Here is a 19,797-nt window from a genome sequence, read left to right as displayed (position 1 = left end):
GGCAGACTGGAGCCGTACGCTAGAGTCCCTGAGGAACTTTAACGTCCCTGGGTACTTGCTGAACGTAGCTCACAGCTACTTCAGCAACAGGGTACTCTTGTTGGACACGAGCATGGGTCCCAAAGAGCACAACGTCTCAGCCGGAGTCCCGCAGGGCTCTGTCCTGGGTCCTCTCCTTTGGAACGCAATGTACGACGGCGTGCTGAGGCTTCCGATGCCAGTCAGCACCAACCTGGTTGGATTTGCGGACGACGTCGCTATAGTGGTGGTAGCAAAGGAGCTAGCATCTGTGGAGGCGCGCGCGGACACGGCCATCCAAGCCGTAGAGTCGTGGCTGGCGGTTGCAGGTCTGGAGTTGGCGGCCCACAAGACGGAAGCGGTCCTAATCTCGAGTCGGAAGGCGGTGGAGACTGCTAGCGTGCTGGTTGGAGGGACGAGGATCCGGTCGCAGAGGGCGATCAAGTACCTGGGCGTTATCATCGACACCCGGCTGTCCTTCAAGGAGCACCTGGAGTACGTCCACCAAAAGGCTAGCGGCACGGCTGGAGCGCTCTCCAGGATGCTGCCGAACACTAGAGGTCCAAGGCAGTACACGAGGAAACTCCTCTCATCGGTGGTGACCGCGCAGATCCTGTATGCGGCACCAGTTTGGGCTGAAGCTATTTCGGTCAAAAGCTACATGCGAGGAGTGGAGGCGACTTACCGGCTATGTGCCATCCGGATCGCATGCTCGTTCCGGACAATTTCGGAGGACGCGGCACTAGTGATCGCAGGGCAAGTCCCACTGACGGAGCTCATTAGGGAGAGGAAGGAGATCTCCGAATCCCTACAGGACAGGCGATTACCACAGTCCTACGCTGAGGTGAAGCATACCGCTAGAAGAAGGAGCATGGAGAACTGGCAAGCTCGATGGGACTCTTCTCCGAAAGGCCGGTGGACGCACAGGCTCATCCCAGACCTAGCGCGATGGGTTGATAGGGCGCACGGCCAGGTGAGTTTTTACCTCAGCCAGGTGCTTAGTGGCCACGGATGCTTCCGCCAGTACCTGAAGCGCTTCGGCCACGAGGCGGAGGACTGGTGCCCGGAGTGCGGCTCCGGCATAGTGGAGGATGCGCACCACGTTCTCTTCGAGTGCCGCAGGTTCGGCCTCGAGAGACAGGAACTGGAGGAAGCAGCGGGATCCTCGATTAGCGCCGAAACCTTGGTGCCGAGGATGCTGGAAGACCCAAAAGTTTGGGAAGCGGCAGAAACATTTGCCGCACACGCCATGAAGACCCTCAGAGCGATGGAGCGAAGGCGGAAGGAGCGGCCGGAGTAGGGGCCTCCACGCCCGCGAAGCAATGCCTGGCGGCGGTACCGCACGGCGTGAGCTTCTATTCCCAAGTACCTGTTCCGTCTTGTCCTAGTTGTAACTTTAAGTGTATTATAGTTGATTAGTATTGTAAGATGGAATAAAAATAATTGGAATACAAAAAAAAAAACATAAGCCGCCCTGCAGTTCCAAAATTCCTCGCCCGTCCAATTCCTCGCGGTATGTTCGAAAAACAAAAACAAATTACATGGGCCTCGTTCAGCGAAGTTCGAAACAAAATAGCCGAAACAAATTCTACCTACGCTCGGCTACTGCCGAGGGCTTCACGAAGTTCGTTCTTCATATTTGTTATTGTTTTCGATCTACGTTCGGAGTAGCGGTTGCGAGAATTCGTAAATTAGAGAGAGATGGAGATGGAAGGAAGGGAGGAAAGAAAACTGGTGTCAAAAACAAAGAGTATTGCACCGACGTGAGAATGACCTTTTTAAAATAAGTAGAGTTATCTAAAAATATTTAAGATTATATTTAATTAATTTTTACGTATAAAATCGTGTGGGATATAAGCACGTAAGAAAATGTGCTTTAGACATGGCCGAAATGTTCATGTTCGATTATTTGCCCTTTGTGAATCTAATTGCAAGGCATTGCCCTGTCGGCTATACCCTAACACGCGCGAGAATTTTCGGTGTTCGGTTTTGTCTTCTAATTCTCTTTGCATTTTGAGTTGACTGCTGTTGCATTCAGAAGTGTTTTGCGTATTAGTTGCGTAAAAATGAAATATTATAAGGTAAGTGGAACTTATTTGCATTCAATTATTAATTTTAATTGCAGAATTGACGATTAAAATGGATGCGACTTCAACTTAGACGGTGTGAATGGGATTCAGTACGGATTTACAAAGTTTTTTTATCCAGTTTAAGTTGGTATGTACTGCAATTTACAATTTGATTAAAAAATATGTATGTACTTATGTATTTAATTTACAGATAAAACAAGTTTCTTAAAGTACCCAGCAGCCGGCAAAGGAGACTCGTGACACGCATATATACATGTTTAATTTTGCAGAAAAATGTAATGCTACCAAAAAAGTGAAGATAAATAAAAAAATGCAATCCATAAATAAATAAGGAATAAATTCATCGGATTTTTACTAGGAAGGGGGGGATTTTTCAGGAATTTTCTATAGATTTTCATCTGGGATTCCTGGCGGATTCCGCTAGCGAATCCCGCAAGATTCGTCCACGATTCCCCCTGTGATTCACGCGCGATTCGTCGACGATTCGCCCCAGCGATTCCTTGACGATTCGTGCAAGATTATCTTTCGAAATTCCCGTGGACCATCCCGTGCGATTCGTGATGGATTCTTGGGCGATTTCGAATTACAGGCTGGGAGCACATTTTGTATGGAAATTCCTAGCCGAGTTGTATGAACGTTCCATGGCGAATCCTCATGGAATTATTTCGGTTCCATGGCGAATCGTAGGGGAATCGTTGACGAATGGAACTGAAGGGCGCTTAAGGGAAAAGCTAGGACGGGAGTGTATGTGTGTGGTCAGACTTTGAAAGTGTATCAGCGGGGGGAGTTTGCATTATTCACGTAAAAAAGGAGGGGCGAAAAAAAAGTAAATAATAATAAAGAACGCTAACCAATGACTTTTATACTTTTATCTCAGAGTTTCCATTCAGCAGAAACTGCGAATTAGGCCAAACAGCAGCAGAAATATATCAATAACTGCAGGGCCAGAGATAAGATAAAATTCCTTTAAATCTCCTAAAGCCAGCCTAAGTATCTGCTGGATACTAGATACTAGATACTATGTAGTGAATTTTTGTAAAATTACTTTTTCTGAATGATAATAAATATAGAACGAAATTATTAGAGAAATAAACTGTGTCATCAATTAAAAGATTCAATATAATACCTAGATGAACAAATTAAATAATAAATAAATATTAAGAATTAATTTGTAAATAACAACATTGCTTATATACCATTTAACGATGGATAGAATTATTTAAAAATATAGGTGCCTTAACACACTCGAAAACTAAAAACTATTTTAAAATTTGTTTGTAACCCAATTACACATTTTACTTAATATCTTGACCACAACTTTTATTTATAGATTCACTGAATAAAAAACAAATAAAAATTGACCGTGCTCACACACTTTTTAAAAATTCCTCCAAAACCAATGAATTCTTAAGCCCTCGAGTGCAACAGTAGGCCCTCAGACAATGGCCAGCATGTGAAGATGTTGAGCCTAACCAGGCGGCGCGTGTCTTGATTTAAAACCCATATATGTTCAACCCAAACTCACACGCAATTCTGCTAGAAAAAGAGTCAGTTTTAACACGAAAAAACCCAGGGAGTTTCCTTATCTTTAACACCCCAGAAAAACATATATACAAAATCCGGCTGCCCGCCGCGGACCCTAAGCCGAGGGCAAATACAGACGCGTGCGCCAATAATATCAGAATCGAATAAGTAAACAAGATCCATAAAAAAGTGTAAGATACTACCGGCCTGTATCGGATACGTGTGTAGTTTGTGTTTGTGTTTGAGTTTGTGAGACGGGTGGGTTGAGTTTTAAAAACCATTTGGAAGGAGACCCTCAAAATTCTGGAATCGTGGCAGCTGCTCTCCGAAATGTGAAATCCACACGCGTGCGAAGCGTGTATGTGAGTCCGTGCCCCCAAAACGTTGTCAAAGGAATCGACATAAATTTCATTAGAGTTTACAGTTCCGTGGCATTGTTGCACATGAAAAAGGGTTGGACATTTGTCCGAAATATCTCCCATATCGCGCTATCCAGATGAAAATGTGTAAAATTTAGCCCAAAACTAAAGGGGGTCACCAAATTACTTTTGAGCGCAAATGAAGCGAACGAAAGTGCAATGCGAAATCCGTACATTGACACTAAAAAGGGGTTAGGGGCTATAGGGTAAGCGCAGGGGTAAGTGCGCCCTGAACCCTTGCCCATTGTAAAATTGCAATTTTCTATAGATAATGCGAATTTTGCAACAAAAAATTTCTTGACATTTTCCGCATAAAAATTCTCGGCGGGTTCGGAGGTTAGGGCCGGGGCAAAAAAGGGTCACCCAAATGCTGCCGCTCTTTGTGTAAATAAAGGATCAAGCGCGAATGCAACCAACTGTCACACGTCCCTGCGAAATTAATAAATTACATTTTCCGTTTTCACTTTTTTTTCGCGCAAAAAATCTTGCCAATTTTTGAACCCAAAAATAGGGGAGGAGGGGGTAAATTTAATTTTTTTCGGGTGCACGAAGGGGTTGTGCGACACATTAACTGAGCCCATTAATAAGCGTAGCCAACCCCGGCTGACACGTGGGTCAATGTCGCCCGACCCGAGACCTGGCTAGGACGACAGGCGGCGCGAAAATGGGTGAAAAAACAACAATAGAGAAACCAAAAAAAAAAACAGCACAAAAAATATAGTAAAAACTACGGAAGCCCGTTAAAATGCTCACTCGATTTGAAATTGGGATTTTTCAATAAATTGTCACAAAACCTTGGCAATTCCTTCTTTGTTCGCCAGGCAATAATCCTCTTAACTGCAGCGACTGTCGCAAAATTGTGACAAAGGAGCAGGAAAAATGAAAATGTCGGAAGTAGGGGTACCAGTACTATAGCTATAGTAGCAGTGCCCTCTTTTCCCAGGGACTCTTGTTAAATAAATGAGATTTAAGGCGGAACAAAGGGGGAAGGAGGCCTCCTTGGATAAGCCGCTAACTAGGTAGGACCATTTGAGTGATTACTTAAACAACTAAACTGCAAAACAATCTTGTGTTATGAAAGAATATTATCCTAATAATTTATATAAATTAATTAATATACGTTTAATTAGTTGCAGAATGGCTTAAGCTATTTAATTTCAAAATAAAAGGTAGATTATCTCAAATCAAATCTTTCAAGTGCCAATAATAATGTAGTCTTTAAAGATCAATCATCAAACCAAAACATAAATGGGTTCTAAATTTAAGTACATATATAAGTATATAAATTATTATTACAAAGAAGATCATTCTAAGATACCCCTTATCCTTTTCTATTTCTTATAAAAGGACTCAATTTTTTTGAAAATCATCCCCTAAAATATGCAACCGAGATTTGTACGACCCTTCGCCTTTTGGGTTTCTATAATTCCTAACTGCTTCTGGCTGAGCAGGCATCAAGCCCCGACCCTGGGCTGGTTGTAGTTATCGCTTCTCGGCCTTATGGCTAAGATCAAAGTGTAGTATCTGTTCTTATCAGCTTAACATCTGATAGTTCCTCCATTGGAGGACAACAAATGTTAAACTGATTTTTGGAATCAGACGGTAGAGCTGGGAAACTATCGATAGTGACACCATTCGATATTTTCGATGTTTTGAAAACGAAAATTCGATACTATCGATAGTATCGTTTTTTTACGATTCTTTTTGCAAATTAAAGTTATAGCAATTTCAAATAGAATTATAATACTATTCAATATGTTTTGACTAAGTAATTAACATAAATATTCTATCCAAGCAACTTTGCACAAATAAAATTGTATTACCATTGCTAAACATACGCTTAGACTCTGAAGACGTGGCGTAGACGCACCCTTTCTTTTGAGATTCAGTTAATATTTTTCACCACCAACTCCAATTTAAGTTAATTTAGAATACATTTTTATTATAAAAAAAAAAATATATATATACATATATATATATATTTGTTTGCATTTTTCTTACTAAATTTCAGCAACAAAGCAGAGATATAAAAATAGTCCCGTACTATCGATAGTGATAAAAAACTATCGATGGTGGCTCAAAAAAAGGAAAAAGTCGATACCTCGATAGTACCATCGATAGTTTCCCAGCTCTATCAGACGGAGTGCTAGGGGCTTGCTCCACCTCTGTCGCGGGTTGGCCCGGTATTGCAGTACCGCCGGGATTTCGGCCCAACTAAATAATAAATTATACACCTAAAATCAAAAGATTTATTAAGATTCTACGATCGAAAACAAATTCTTTCTATGGAATGACCTGCCCCAAACTATTGTGTTTTTAAGTGCCTATGTAATTCTGATCTGGATATCTTAAGAGCAATGAAAAAAACCAGCATTAAGTCCATAATTAAAAATAATTCGTTTCAAATACTTTATACTTTATATTTCAAAAGATAAAAATAGATTTTACATTTTCGAGAAACAAGTAAAATTTAAGCATTTCGGTCTACTTTATTGTCTGATAACGTCCATCCGATTTTATATGACAAAATCTGTATAATATTATATGTGATAGATATATTTTGGGCCACAAAATATAATGTACACTTTAGGTACAGGTACGGTATTGTATTAAATCAAGGTACTGCTTATGCTGGACTCAAACCTAAGCGGTGCCTCGCACCTCGCCTGAGTGACCAGTGCTGCCAGACTTTTTGTTGATTTAAAAATCAAATTAATGTTTTAAATAAAAAATAAAAATAAAACTAAAAAATGTTAATTATTTTTTCCCACTCTTCTTTTTCATATTGGATATTGTTTTAAAGTAATCGATTTTTATAAATTTATGCGAAGGCCACATTTTCACCTGGCCACACTGACACTTGTTGACACGGTCCCACTAATATGCTGTAAAATTATTATTTATTTTCCAATAACTTCGAAACGAAAGCGACCAGACTGCCGTGTTTGGACTGACTCCAGCCCCCCGTAATTGTCACTCGATCTTCCCCGGAAAAGCAAACGAATCAACATGGTGGTTGGGTGAGTGCCCAAGGGATTGTTTGCACCTTACGTAAGCCTGACACGGGGTACCCAATCTCTTTCAGATTTCTGGTGCGCGGCGGTCTGCTGGCTGGAACCGTCTACTACACCCGCCAGGTGGGCATCTGGGGCGACACGGACCAGACGGACAAGCTGTACAACCAGATCAAGTCGGATCTGTGCCCCTACGTCCAGAAGGCCAAGAAACAGCTGCCCTTCGATGTGCCGCAGCTGCCGCGGACCGGCGAGATGCGGTTCCTGGCCAAGCACTACTACAACGAGGGCGTGAAGAACACCTTCCGCTTCATCCACATGCTGCCCTGCTACGCGGGACGCGGCCTCAAGAAGGTCAAGGACACGTTCGAGGACTTTGCCCAGTCCCCGGCGATCACTGGCGGCAGCCAGGAAGCCAGTCCGGCAAAGTAGTCCCAGCCAGCTGGCCACTTTGCTCTTCAATGGGAGGCTGTTTTCGTGTTAGCTTATAGTTAGCCTATTGAATAATGTCTGTGTAATATTTACCCGATCCGCGCTCCTGCGGTTCTGCGACTTGAGCTCCTCTGAGACGCATCGAACTGGATATCTTCCAGTTTATAAGCAAAATAAAAGTAATTACGTGTTAAGCGGTAAGATCGCCCTGGAAAGTTGAAGTAATGATTTGTGGGCACCGGGAGATATTTTGAATCTAGAACAAAATACTAAATTATTTCATTCTGGCAATGCTTATATCCAGGAGATCATAAGAAAAAAGATTCGAACCGAAAGGATTTCGATAAGGGATTTAAGGATTAAAATTAAAGAAAGATCAATTATTTAAATTCAGTGTCAAGAAGCTTTTTTTATGATATGAAACATTTAATCATAAAAATCAACTGTTTTAACGTTGTTTTTTATCCTTGCAGCGAGTTCCTCAATTTTAAAGCTATCTGAATGAAACTTTGCAGATACTTTTCTAAGTAATCTCACTTCTACTAGGTTATAACTTCGATGTTTTTGTCCATACACGGCTGACCCTATATTTAGAATTAATTTTTAATTTCAAGAAAATCGGACGACCATATCATGTAGCTACCATGGGAACGATATTTAGAATATGTAGAGAAAGATAATTGCGGTGAATGTAAAACTGAAAATATAAATTTTAATAGATTTTTAAATGAATATTGATTTTTACCCTGTTTTTTTTTTTAGCATACATTTATATGTTTTGAAGTTAAGTTTTAATAAAATGTCTTTTCAAAATTCGAACAAAAAACCTAATGGTGCCGTTACAAATAAGGAATAAAATTGTAAAATAAATAAAATAATAGTTATAATTAAATATAACTTGTATTAATGAAAAACTGTATTTTTTTATTTATTTATTTATTTTTTTTTTAATTAAGCACCACATTTTGCAATTATCAGGAAGAAGTCAAACAAGACTTCTGTATCTTGTACCGTTCGCGATGAAGTGTTTTTTCAAATAATTTCAAAGCGACAAGTCCGCAATGCTTTCTTTTTAGAATGCAAATAGTACTGGTAAAATGCATTAATCAGGGAAAACAATTTAGAATAAGTAAAATTTTTGCCATTTTTGTTCATGACGTTGTATGAATGTAGCGCTTGTCATCCTGGAAATGCCCATATTTAAAATCTAAAATATAGTTCTTTTATACGATTTAAGAATATAGTTTTGAAATTTTATTAAGGGGTTATATACAGTTGTGATGATAAAAAAATCGACTTTTTTTTTATTTCATATTCTTCAAGTATATAATGTTGAGAATATTCTCACAAAAATTCATAACGATCGGAGCTTTAGAACCGAAGTTGTAGCTATTTATAGCGCACGACCTGCACGTCGGCCGGTACAAATTTGAAACTTTAAACGCGATTATCTCAGAATCGTTTTTTTTCCAAGTTACCTTTGCGGTGGACACGATTACTAAAAAACTATTGATCCGATCAACACCAAATTTTGACCACTTATTTATTATAACAATAGCTAGTCCTCTAACGAAGAATTTTTTATTTTTTTTTTTAAACTTTTTTTTTTAAGGTATAAAAATCGAAAAACTTATACCTCGAAAAAGTAAATTTTTTGTTAAAACTGTCGCCATTTTTTTTTTAATCAAAAGTTTTACAAATCCATGGTCTAGAGGACTAGGCAAGACAATATACTAACGAAAAATTGTTTAATTTTTGATTTCGGATGAACCGTTCTCGGGATATGATGTCCACCGCAAGTCAAAATCGAAAAAAAGACGATTTTGGAATTCTGCCATAACATTTTTAATATTTAAGTTTTTTTTATGAAAAAATTTTATGAAGTACCCAGAAACATGTACTAAACAACGTCGGCAAAACATGTTTAATAAATATTTTTTATGATGTCAAAAAAAAATCGACAAAATTGCATTTTTTTGCGCGGTACAACTGTATATAACCCCTTAAAGCCAAATTGTTGTATTTTATGTATGTATAAGTATATATTCTTAATGATCCAATTGTGAACTGCAGGGGTATACAAACTTCGGTGTCGAAGTTTTTTAGAAATATTTTTTTTTTTTAGATTAAAATTAGCTTCCTTTCTTGTTTAGTTATGAATTATTTATCTTGGATAAGTTATTAATCTATCCAAAACGTTTATTTTTCGAAAAGGAGTTGAAAAATACCAACAAATAACCTATTAGTTTCAAGGCGTATTTTTTTAAATGGAAGTTTCTTCTTGTTTGAATTCCAGATTATAGGATATGAGTTAAGGATACAAATTAATTGGCACTTTAAAAAGAATTAAAAATTAATTAAGTAGTTTCCAATCAATGTCAAAATGAAACATTCTTAAAAATGTTTATAGCTTGCTCTTTTAGTTGATCAAAAGTGGTCGTTGGCCCCATAAGTTGCGGTTGTCGCTGAACTTTGGCTTATTTCACAGCAATAACATGGCAAGGACAGCAACAACAAGAGGCACGTGAATCCATTACGATTTGGCAGGCAATTATGTGCGTGTTAAATCCTTCCAGCAATAAAAAGCAACAACAGCAACTACATACAAACACATGCAGCAACAGCTATGAAAAGCCACGAAATGGGCTTTTAATGCAAACGATTTTTCCGCTTCAACTGCACGCACGGCCAAGGTGAATCCTGAGGGCGCTCAACAGAGAAAACTCTTCTCGAGGAATTAGAGATGCAAGGATGTAGGATGTAATATGATCTCATAAGAGGGAAGACGGCACACAATCCATATCCTTTCCTTACATAAACGAGATATATAGGAATTATAAACAGTATAATTTAATAAATATTTAAGAAACTCACTCATAAATGCCAGTTGAGAAATCCCGACCCTTTTCACATTCAATGGACTCCATAGAGTTTCACGTACCGCCATTTCTTTTTACCAAGAAATCCAATGTTTTGGTATGTTTAGAAGCGAAAGCCGTGGCAGCAACAAGCCGACTGGGTCTGATGGTTGTCTGTCTACCTGTCCCGCCGCCGCCATTCCGCTGAACCCTGCCGACGACTGCCAGTCATTTGGCCAGGTGAGACGACAGTCGTCGGCCTGGCTGTTTGGGCCTCGAATTGCCCCAAAAGAGCTTTAAATAAACAAACTAATAACAGAAATCACGAGGCAGTGGCCCGGGCGCCCGGGTGCCAAGGTGCCAAGGTGGAATAGGGACAGCAACTGTCTCCCAAATGCACCGCACACCCGTATTCTATGGCAACCGCGCCAGCCCAAAGCCCCGTGGATGTATAACCCGAATAAACAAACTAATAAAATGGGGCCCACATGCCCGAGTCCACGCGAATCCGCGAGTCCTGGCTCAGAGCTGCCACGGAGGCGACCAACAACACTCGAGGAGCACACAAATTCCATACCAATACTATATAACTGCTATATACATATCTGTACCCCAAAAGACTGAACGCCAAGCAACAACCAACCAAAAAAAAAATCACCAAAAATCGACGAGAACTGAAGGGAAAAGCAGCTCAAGTGGAGCAGTCGCTCCGCTCCAATTTCCATTTCCCATTCCCACCCACAGTATCTCGTTGTGTGGTGTCCCCAAAAAAAGAAGAACCAAACCAAACTAATCCATAATCCGTCGAGCTGAATGCACTTGCAAATTAGATAACCAGAAGTGGCTTTCTGGTGGCACATCCAGGGATTTCCAGAAGGACTGGGTGAGTATATTTGGATAATTATGAGGAGTCTGTTGGAAATCAGTGAATCAATGAAATGTATTAGAAATCGGGGTTTCACCATCAAGAGAAGAAAAAACTTGTTCGAGGTGTAGCTATTCCAATTTCCAACTGCCAATGTCATAGAAAGTGATTTAGATTTAAAATAAATTTAAGTAATTGTGCCCAGAAATTAGGTCCTCATTATGAATCTAAAATATATTTTTCCCAATTGATTTTAAAACCATAAAAATCGTAACCTATGTATGTTAAAGAGTCCTTACAGGCTCTCAGAGGACTGCACATATTATGCAACGGGAATAGGGGATTTCCTACAGACTTACGCCAATCCGCATAACCATGTCCGAAGCTCTCCAGGAGTCGCTTGCCCGTATCGAACTATTATGAAACTCGAAGGTGGAAGGTGCCACACGCACGGCAACGGGCCAGGGTCAGGGGCAGGGCCAGGTGCCAGTCCAAGTGCAGGTGCCAGTGCAGGGTCAGGTGCCGCCGAGGACGACACCTGCAACGGCAACGGCGACGGCGGCGGCAACACATGCCAGGCGCCGCCAGCTGCTTTCCATGGCCAAGTGCCGCAGTCGCTCCATACTAATTAACGATGAAGCGCCCATGCCGGAGGCACCCTGCCCTGCGCCAGCTCCTGCTCCAGTTCCAGCTCCAGCGAGTCCCTCGCCACAAGCCCAACAACAACAACAACAACAACCGCAACAACAGAACTACTTACCTCAAACATCTTTGCTGAAAATCGAACCGTTCGTTCCTAGTTTTAATCAAAGACTACGCCGGCGTCCTATTGGTCGCTCCCATAGCACCTTAAGCCACAATGCCGTCCCGAAGCGTCCAGTGCAACAGCAGCTCCATATCCAGCAGCAGCAGCAGTCGGAGCTCCAGGTTGGCCAGCCGCAGCAGCTCAAGCGGAGCTATGCGGCCGCCGTCCAAATCCGGCAGCAGCAACAGCAGCAGCACCAACGGAACTTGCCACGTGGCGTTGGCATCCAGCGACAGCGCTCCAAGTCCACCTCCTCCTCGGCGGCCTCCAACAACTGTCGCCCGGCCACAGCCGCTGCCACGCCCAACACGCTGGTGGGCAGCACAGGCGGAACGCTGGTCAGTGGTGCCATAGTAACGCCCCAGCCTAATGGCATCTGCCGGATCCAGCGGCTGGCCAAGGAGCGCGAGGAGCTGCCCGACCGCATCAATTATGACCGCCGGGGGCTGACCGCCATACCCATCTTCGAGCAGGAACCCAATCTGAGGCTGCTGTCGCTGCAGCACAATCTGATCAACACCTTCCACATACCCAAGGAGCTGCCACCGCCGCCACCGCCTCCGCCGGCGGTGCCCACTCCGGCTATTGCCACACCGAGGGAGGGGAATAATAATAATATCAAGCTGGGAGGTAAGTATCCCCGTATCCGAATCCAACGGCTTTTATAATTAGTAATGAAAAATCTTCTTACCGAACATGTATTTCTTGCAGAATACAACACCAACGGAAGCAAGCAACTGCCGGAGGGAGGACGTTCTGGTCTGCGTGGCCACCATCCAGGGAGACTCACCCGCGCCATGACCAATGCCGGGAACCCGCACAACCACCGCCTGTCGCCAAAATCCGGCGGCAGTCCAGGATCGGGCAGTCCGCTGACCACCCAGGCACTGGCCATCAATGGAGGCGGAGCCGCCGGACGATCCAAGCTTACCAAGAGGGGCTACAACTACGGACAGGCGCAGCTAACACCGCCGCCGGCCCTGAGGATGCGTTACGGTCTGGAGAAGTCCAAGAGCTTTGTAAGCAGCAGCCTGCAGGCGATGAAGCACCAGCAGCAGGTGATACAGCGTCGGGCCTTCCTCAATGCCAACAGAGGAGCTGGAGCAGGCCTACCCGGAGGAGGCGGAGGTGCAGGCTGTAATCTCCTCCAGAGCTGTGACGAAGGCAGCGCCCTGCATAACAGCAACCTTTCGCTGTGCGGCGGCTACGGCGAGGAAGAGGACGCCCCCAGTGTGATGGCCTCCATTTCGGCCCTGGAGCAGCTGAGCATCAAGAACAAGCAGCTGAGCCTAAGCGCCAGTTACGGGAGCATATTCCAGCAGCTCGTTTTCCTGGATCTCTACGATAACCAGATCGAGAGGATAGCCAACTTGGATGGCCTGCCGTCGCTGTCGGTCTTGCTGCTCGGCAAGAACAGGATCACGGATATAGGGGGTCTGTCCTCTTTGAAGGACTCACTCAGGGTGCTGGATCTGCATGGCAACAAGCTCACCAGTCTGGGCAGCCGCATCAACTGCCTGCAGCAGCTCAAGTCGCTGAATCTGGCGGGGAATCAGATTCGTCAGATTAACCAGCAGGACTTCCTGGGACTCCGCTGTTTGAGGGAACTAAACTTGAAGAGGAACAAGCTGCGGCGGATCAATGGCTTCCAGCACCTCGTGGCCCTGGAGCGGCTGTGGCTGTGCCACAACGAGCTGCACCGCGTGGACGACATGGCCAGCATTGCAAGAGCCAGCCGTCTGCTGGAGGTCACTATCGAGAACAATCCCGTCTCGCTGGCGGGGGACTGCGTGTCCTTCCTGGTCTCGTACCTCCCGCTGCTGCAGTCGCTCAGCCAGATGCCCATCACAGAGCAGGTGCGTCGAGCGGCCCTGGCCTGGCGCCAGCACAAGGAGCAGGCTCAAGCTGCTCCCGGGAGCTCTGAAGCCTATCAGAGCATTCGCCGGGAGGAAGTGATATCCAATGCGCGGACGAACTGGGAGCTGCTGCGATCCCAGCAGACTGTTGTGGGTCGTCCCAAGAGCCGGCTGACCAGCGAGCTGGCCAAGATCAACGAGTCCAACGAAGGTCCAGCCGCCGAGGAGGCGGAGACTGAGTCCGAGGAGTCGCAGCAGCCCAAGGAGCTAATGGACGAACTGCAAGCGCTGATCAAGTTGCCTCCGATAGCCAAGAACCTGCAGACGCCGCAGGAGGAGGATGGCGGCTCCTCGGAGGCCTCTAGCTTGGGGCCCAACGTCGACTCCTGCTCCAGTTGCTACAGCACGGACAATGAGGAGGGTGTCAAGAACAAGCCGCAGACGCCACAGATGGACGAGAACTGCAACAAGTTGGGATTGGTGGAGAAAAGTCCTCCGTCACCTGTTCCAGCTCCTCCCCCAGCGTCAGCTCCATCCCCAGATTGCACTAAGGTGATACCTCCGCCTGTGGTAGCTTCTTCTCCTTCGCCGCCTGCCTTGACCTTGACGCCACCGGCTGCTCCTGGAACTCCAGTGCCCGGTGCTGCCCCTACCCCGCCACCAGCCGCAGTGAACAATACGTTGCCAGTGCCCGCCACAGCTTCCTCCAGCACCAGCCGTCCGGCCAGCAGCAAGCAGCGATCCAGACACGCACCCATCACCCAGTTGGGGTTGCAGATAAACCAGAGAGGGGGCGCATCCTCCAGGCGCTACATGGCTGGTAGCTTGGTGCGGGCCCAGACCGTCAGCAGCAGCACCAGCAACAGCAGCAGCTCCAATAGCACAGGTCGCGGCAAGGCCTCCAACAATGGCCTAACTCTGGTGGCCACACAGACGAAGGCTTCGACAAGTGCTTCGTCCAATCAGTCATCAGCGGGTGCTGGTACCACTGCCGGAACAGGGGGAGCAGGGGCAGCTGCATCAGGAGCTGGAGGAGCAGCAGCCACGCCCACAGCGGCCATCACGGTATCCAAGCCCAGCGCCGCCGAGCGGGAGAGAGAGCAAGGCGGCGATTATCTGATCGAGATCTGCGGAAGGTACTTAAACATCTATGGCCAGGGAGCCCTTCGCTTCATCGACAAGCAGTGGAATCCGGCCAAGGCCAACGATGTGCACACCCTGAACTTCAGCTACATCAACTTCAACAGCATTGTCTGTGTGCTCGGAAGGATCAAGGTGCGGTTTCCGCACGCCGAGCACTTTGTCTTCCGCGAAACGAACATCTCCTGTTTGGGGCAGATCAATGGACTGGCCGAGCTGCAGGGTCTAAGCAGCCTGCTCATCGATGCCGAGGGAAATGGCATCACTCTGAAGGAGTCCTGGCGAGCGTACGCTATATACAGGCTGTCGCACTGGGGTCTGAAGCAGCTCAACGGACAGGAGGTCACCGAGGCCGAAGTGGAGGCTTCGAATGCCATGTACGTGGGTCTCTCCGATCTGGTGCTGTGGTCCATGCCGGAGGTGATGCTGCAGCCTTTGTTGGCGCGCCTGCGTCTCGATGAGACCTGCACGGCCAGTAAGCTGTCGCCAAAGGAGTGGCTCCTTCGGCCGGACAACAAATCCCTGCGTCTGGTGGTGGGCAAGGAGGCGCTTCAGTGGAAGAAGAACGCCGGAGGTGCAGGATCTGGGGCGACAACTGCCTCTGCCATGTCCCTGAATCCCGCAACAGAAGCGGGAAGCACTGCCATGGCGCCCAGTGCACGGGATCGAGGCCGCCAGCACTTTGCCGTGCTGCTGGAGAACACCTGCAACGCTGTGGAGAAGCTGCACAAGCTGGAGACGCTCTGGCCGAGCATGCTGCTGGACATTGTGCGGAATACACTGCTGGATTACGCCCAGTTGGATGTCTACCTGCGCAACCTCATGTGCGAGCTGATGAAGTGAGGAGAGGTTCCGCGAGAAGTTATTAGTCATACTCTGGCTTTTAGATAGATACGCACTGACATACTAGAGCAAATCATGATATATTCCTAGGATCCTAGGCATTTACATGTGTCCTCGCGACCAATCCTGTAAAGCAGCTGCTTACAACTAGTCCAATTTTTATAAATATTTAACATTAAACATGATTAAAGTGAGTACCAAACTAGAGTGGCCCACACCAGAAATGCATTTGGAAGGGTTTTAACCCACTATTCAGAGTCCTTCTAATCTATTTCTCCGCTTAATAGCTAGAAACAAAGCTGGATTTGAAAGCAAATTATCAGAATTTCAAGCTGTTCTTGCTTGGGAAACTGCATAAAATGTTGGATGTTTAGCATTCCAAGAGGAGAAAGGAATTATTTTTGCATACAAAAATGTTAAACTAGTTATTATTTAAAGAAAAGAATCCTCCTGAATCCTCCTTCGATTTCTATCTTCCTCCGCCACAATCCACAATAGGAAACTGTAGAAAATTTTGGTTTTTTAGCTTTCCAAAAGAATAATTAAGTTTTAAAGCAAAGAATAAATCCAAGTCTTGAACCCTACTCAATAACTGTTTCAAGCATTAAACCTTAGGCTAATTTCTTTTAGTTTTTGGTGAGTTCAGGAATTATTTTTTCATAAAAAAGTTTAAAATTATCATTATGTAAAGCAGGGAATTCCAAATCTTTGACCTAACTCAGTAACTCTTTCAAGTATTAAAAGCATTAATTTCCTACAGTTTTTGGTCAGATCAAGTTTCTCAGGCTAAGCCCAGCTTGAAGTTCACAGCTAATACAAGCCGACAAAATTTGAAAAAAATCGCATAAACAAGAACCGAAATATACATTTCTGAACTCAAACTGTCGACCTGTGTAATCTGAAGATTCCAAAAAACCAAAAAATCCACCCCCCAACTTACTTAATTCTACGCCCGAGGCAGTGCCTCCGCATCGTCGCTGGTGGTGGCCGGCTTCTGAGTTTTTTGCGCCTTGTCCACGTAGATATTCAGGATTGCCTCGATGCCCGGATAGAGCACAAAGTTTGTGGTCCTTATTTTCTTGTCGATGAGGTAGGATGTCACCGATTCCGTATTGAAGGCAATGTCCAAGGCATCGCTATGCGTCACCTTGTCGAGCAGCGTGCGCTGCACTTTGATCACACAGTTCTCAAACCCATTCACCTTGATGCTCAGATCCAAGTTGTAGGCGGCATCGATGTCCGGCCACCGCTGGGCCAGCACATCCTCGCTCCACTGCAACTCATCGCTGGCGGGATTCAGTCGGCCCGGTATGGCCACAAACTTGGACCACAGCTCTGAGGCGAAATGGGGAGCCATGGGTGCTAGCATTATGATTTGTGCGGCGAAGGCTCGCTCAAATTGCTTGCCATGCCGCAAAACGTGCTTTGGTGTGCGCTGGAATGGGTAGTTTACGAGTCATTAGAGATCGAGAAAGACGTCAAAACTCAGAAGCTCACCCTCAGGGAGTTGGTCAGACCCTGCATCTTGGATATAGCCACGCTTAGCTGATGGGCGTGGCGGTAGTTGAAGGTGGCTCCCTTCACGTAAAAGTTGCGGGCATCAAAGAGCTTGGCATCGTCGGCTAGGAAATCCTCGCTGTTCACATCAACCTGCGGGGCGGAGGTATCCTCTCGTGCCGCCTGGAAGTCCTGCAGGGTCAGCCAGAGGCGCTTCTGCCAGTTCAGAATGCCAGGAAATGCTGTGAAATGGAGAAAATGCCGATTTTTTCATCAATTATTATTAAGAGACTTACTGGCACTGGACCAATTGCGGTGAGAGGTGGGCGCCACGTCGGCCAGGATGATCAGCCGGGTGGTGTCCGTGCCGTATTCGTTGAACATGTCACTGGGCTCCACTCCGTTCAGCTTCGACTTGGACATCTTCTCCCAGCCCATGACCACGGGCTCCTTGTTCTCCTTCAGCACAGCCTGGTTCTTCTTGGCATTCACTATCTCCACCTCCGATTCGGGTACATAGCGCCCGCTGCCTTTCACCCGGAAGGAGCGACCCATCACCATGCCCTGGACCAGCAGGCGCGAGAAGGGTTCGCTGGTGGGCGACAGGCCGCAGTTGTGCAGGAAGTGGTTCATGAAGCGGGCATAATACAAATGCAACACGGCGTGCTCCTTGCCCCCGATGTACAGGTCCACGGGCATAAACCTGTTGGCCAGCTGGGCATCAAAGATGTGCTCAGAGTTCTGGGCGTCCAAGTAGCGCAGGTAGTACCAGGAGCTGTCCACGAACGTGTCCATGGTGTCGGTTTCTCGCCTCGCCCCTTGTTCGCCACACTTGGGGCACTCGCAGAGAAAAGCTTCCTTTGGTGAGTCCTTAGGCGGGAGTGTTACCGGCAGCTGCTGCTCCGGCACCGGCACTGCTCCGCACTTGCTGCAGTGGATAATGGGAATAGGAGTGCCCCAGTAGCGTTGTCGCGAGATTAGCCAATCCTGCAGTTTTGAGGACACCCGATAGCCACCCACATTGAGCCGAGTGGCGGTCTGGAGCACCTCCTTTCTCAGCAGCTCCCAGTTGCCCGGATTAAGGGTGGCCTCCTGGCCGCCGTTGCAACTGAATGCCAGTCCGTACGACTCCCACAGCTCCTTGTCCTCGTCGCTGAAACTGGGCGCCGCCAGGTAGACATCACACTTCGCTGGAAAGTTTACTTCGTCGCCAAAGACAACGGGCATTGTGGTGCCCGCAAAAGGGTTCTCCACACTGAGGCTGCTCGCGTCCTTCAGCTGCGACAGATGGTGCTTGCTGCGGAGCACGAGGAAGGCATTGGGATCCTTCAGGTGCTCCGGGTGGGCGGTCCACACTCGCAGCAGTCCGGAGGCGGAGGTGAGCAAGGTGAAGGCGTGGCCGTCGCAATCCCCAATCCAGTGCCGCTGCAGGTTGATTATGTCCCGCCAGTCGCGCAGTGTGGGATCTTCCAGGCCATCCAGCAGCTGCTTGGCGTAGGCACTCGTCCGAATGAACCACTGGCGGAGCAACTTCTTCTCCACCTTGGCGCCCGAGCGCCAAGAGCATCCATTGGCGTCCACCTGCTCATCGGCGAGCACAGTCTTGTCCACGGGATCCCAGTTAACGAGCGCCTCGTTCTGGTAAGCCAATCCGTGGCGGTGCAGCATGAGGAACAGGTGTTGCGTCCACTTGTAGTACTGCGGACTGCAGGTGGACAGCTCGTGGTTCCAGTCAAAGGAGCAGCCCAGCCGTTTAAGCTGATCCTTCATCTGGGCAATGTTCTGTTCCGTCCAAGAAGCTGGTTCCACACCGCGCTGATTGGCAGCATTCTCGGCAGGCAGACCGAAGGAATCCCAGCCCATAGGCTGGAACACGTTCTTGCCGCACATGCGCTGAAATCTGGCCACCGAGTCGGCGATTGTGTAGACGCGTACATGGCCCATGTGGAGATTACCCGAGGGATACGGGAACATAGATAGCACGTAGTACTTGTCCTGGACCTCCTTGGGGTTGAACTGGCCACCGCTGAGCTTATCCCGCCAGTGGCCTTCAATCCGGTGTTTTACATCGTTTGTAAGTTCTAAATTCTGCGAATTAAAGCGGGTTACATTTTATTCCGGCATCTAATTTCCGCACTCACCTCATTTCCAGTGCAGCTTTGGGTGAGCAGGCGGCGCCAACTGCTCAAAAACAGCCCCCTCCAGGGCCGAGTGCATTTTAGAGTCTGCATTCTGAAGCTTTTAATTGATTAAATTGCACATTTCCATTCACGGCTATTAAATAACAAATTCATAAAATCCAACAGTCGAACAGCTGTTTTCTGGGATAGAGCTGCCACTTCGTCCGCTAGGCCGCTTTTTGTTCTCGCAATTTTTGGCGGGAATCTTTCCTGACTTACTGGCAAGGCTTCGCCCAGGGCTGCATTTTCGATTCTC

The 19,797-nt window shown here is 46.4% G+C and overlaps 3 protein-coding genes, 1 long non-coding RNA gene and 1 other non-coding gene across 8 annotated transcripts; 4 read left to right on the top strand and 1 right to left on the bottom strand.

Annotated features, from left to right (window-relative positions):
- The first annotated feature begins 2,028 nt into the window (after positions 1-2,028).
- Positions 2,029-2,447, top strand: LOC121502252 (uncharacterized). Its single transcript, XR_005990896.2, has 2 exons — positions 2,029-2,235; positions 2,299-2,447. It is a non-coding gene; the product is annotated as an uncharacterized lncRNA (long non-coding RNA).
- Positions 2,448-5,535: 3,088 nt separating this feature from the next.
- LOC121502309 (U2 spliceosomal RNA) lies at positions 5,536-5,737 on the top strand. The gene has a single exon (XR_005990933.1). It is a non-coding gene; the product is annotated as a U2 spliceosomal RNA (small nuclear RNA).
- A 1,159-nt stretch (positions 5,738-6,896) lies between these two features.
- On the top strand, positions 6,897-7,712 carry QIL1 (MICOS complex subunit MIC13 homolog QIL1). Its single transcript, XM_017172543.2, has 2 exons — positions 6,897-7,071; positions 7,137-7,712. Exons 1-2 carry the CDS (start codon positions 7,061-7,063, stop codon positions 7,495-7,497), a joined length of 372 nt encoding a protein of 123 aa, XP_017028032.1. The 5' UTR covers positions 6,897-7,060; the 3' UTR covers positions 7,498-7,712.
- Positions 7,713-10,803: 3,091 nt separating this feature from the next.
- On the top strand, positions 10,804-15,905 carry LOC108078890 (uncharacterized). 2 transcript variants are annotated; one of them, XM_070286036.1, is made up of 3 exons: positions 10,804-11,238; positions 11,511-12,655; positions 12,737-15,905. In XM_070286036.1, the coding sequence occupies exons 2-3, from the start codon at positions 11,818-11,820 to the stop codon at positions 15,862-15,864; spliced, it is 3,966 nt and encodes a 1,321-aa protein (XP_070142137.1). In that variant the 5' UTR covers positions 10,804-11,238; positions 11,511-11,817; the 3' UTR covers positions 15,865-15,905. The 2 variants fall into 2 exon arrangements, with proteins under 2 accessions (XP_070142137.1, XP_017028510.1); XM_017173021.3 differs by lacking the exon at positions 10,804-11,238 and having other exon boundaries at positions 11,431-12,655.
- Positions 15,906-15,925: 20 nt separating this feature from the next.
- On the bottom strand, positions 15,926-19,697 carry LeuRS-m (Leucyl-tRNA synthetase, mitochondrial). Of its 3 annotated transcripts, none has more exons than XM_070286037.1 (5): positions 19,503-19,697; positions 17,658-19,449; positions 17,362-17,603; positions 16,805-17,299; positions 15,926-16,011 (listed from the first exon to the last, which is right to left on the bottom strand). In XM_070286037.1, exons 1-4 carry the CDS (start codon positions 19,590-19,592, stop codon positions 16,811-16,813), a joined length of 2,613 nt encoding a protein of 870 aa, XP_070142138.1. In that variant the 5' UTR covers positions 19,593-19,697; the 3' UTR covers positions 15,926-16,011; positions 16,805-16,810. The 3 variants fall into 3 exon arrangements, with proteins under 3 accessions (XP_070142138.1, XP_041631311.1, XP_017028511.1); XM_041775377.2 differs by having other exon boundaries at positions 15,926-15,990; XM_017173022.2 differs by lacking the exon at positions 15,926-16,011 and having other exon boundaries at positions 16,050-17,299.
- Between the last annotated feature and the right edge of the window lie 100 nt (positions 19,698-19,797).

Source organism: Drosophila kikkawai, chromosome 3L (assembly GCF_030179895.1).
Source record: "Drosophila kikkawai strain 14028-0561.14 chromosome 3L, DkikHiC1v2, whole genome shotgun sequence".
NCBI classification, from domain to species: domain Eukaryota; kingdom Metazoa; phylum Arthropoda; class Insecta; order Diptera; family Drosophilidae; genus Drosophila; species Drosophila kikkawai.
Note: the sequence above shows the minus strand (reverse complement) of the source record. Positions and strands in the feature narration are given on the sequence as shown.

Excerpts from the sequence above, each read along its gene's own strand:
- LOC108078890 (XM_070286036.1), top strand. The coding sequence starts at position 11,818 with ATGGCCAAGTGCCGCAGTCGCTCCATACTAATTAACGATGAAGCGCCC. Across the intron at positions 12,656-12,736 it reads TAATAATATCAAGCTGGGAG|AATACAACACCAACGGAAGC; the intron begins GTAAGTATCCCC and ends TATTTCTTGCAG.
- LeuRS-m (XM_070286037.1), bottom strand. The coding sequence starts at position 19,592 with ATGCAGACTCTAAAATGCACTCGGCCCTGGAGGGGGCTGTTTTTGAGC. Across the intron at positions 19,450-19,502 it reads AAAGCTGCACTGGAAATGAG|AATTTAGAACTTACAAACGA; the intron begins GTGAGTGCGGAA and ends TTTAATTCGCAG. Across the intron at positions 17,300-17,361 it reads GTCTGACCAACTCCCTGAGG|CGCACACCAAAGCACGTTTT; the intron begins GTGAGCTTCTGA and ends TACCCATTCCAG.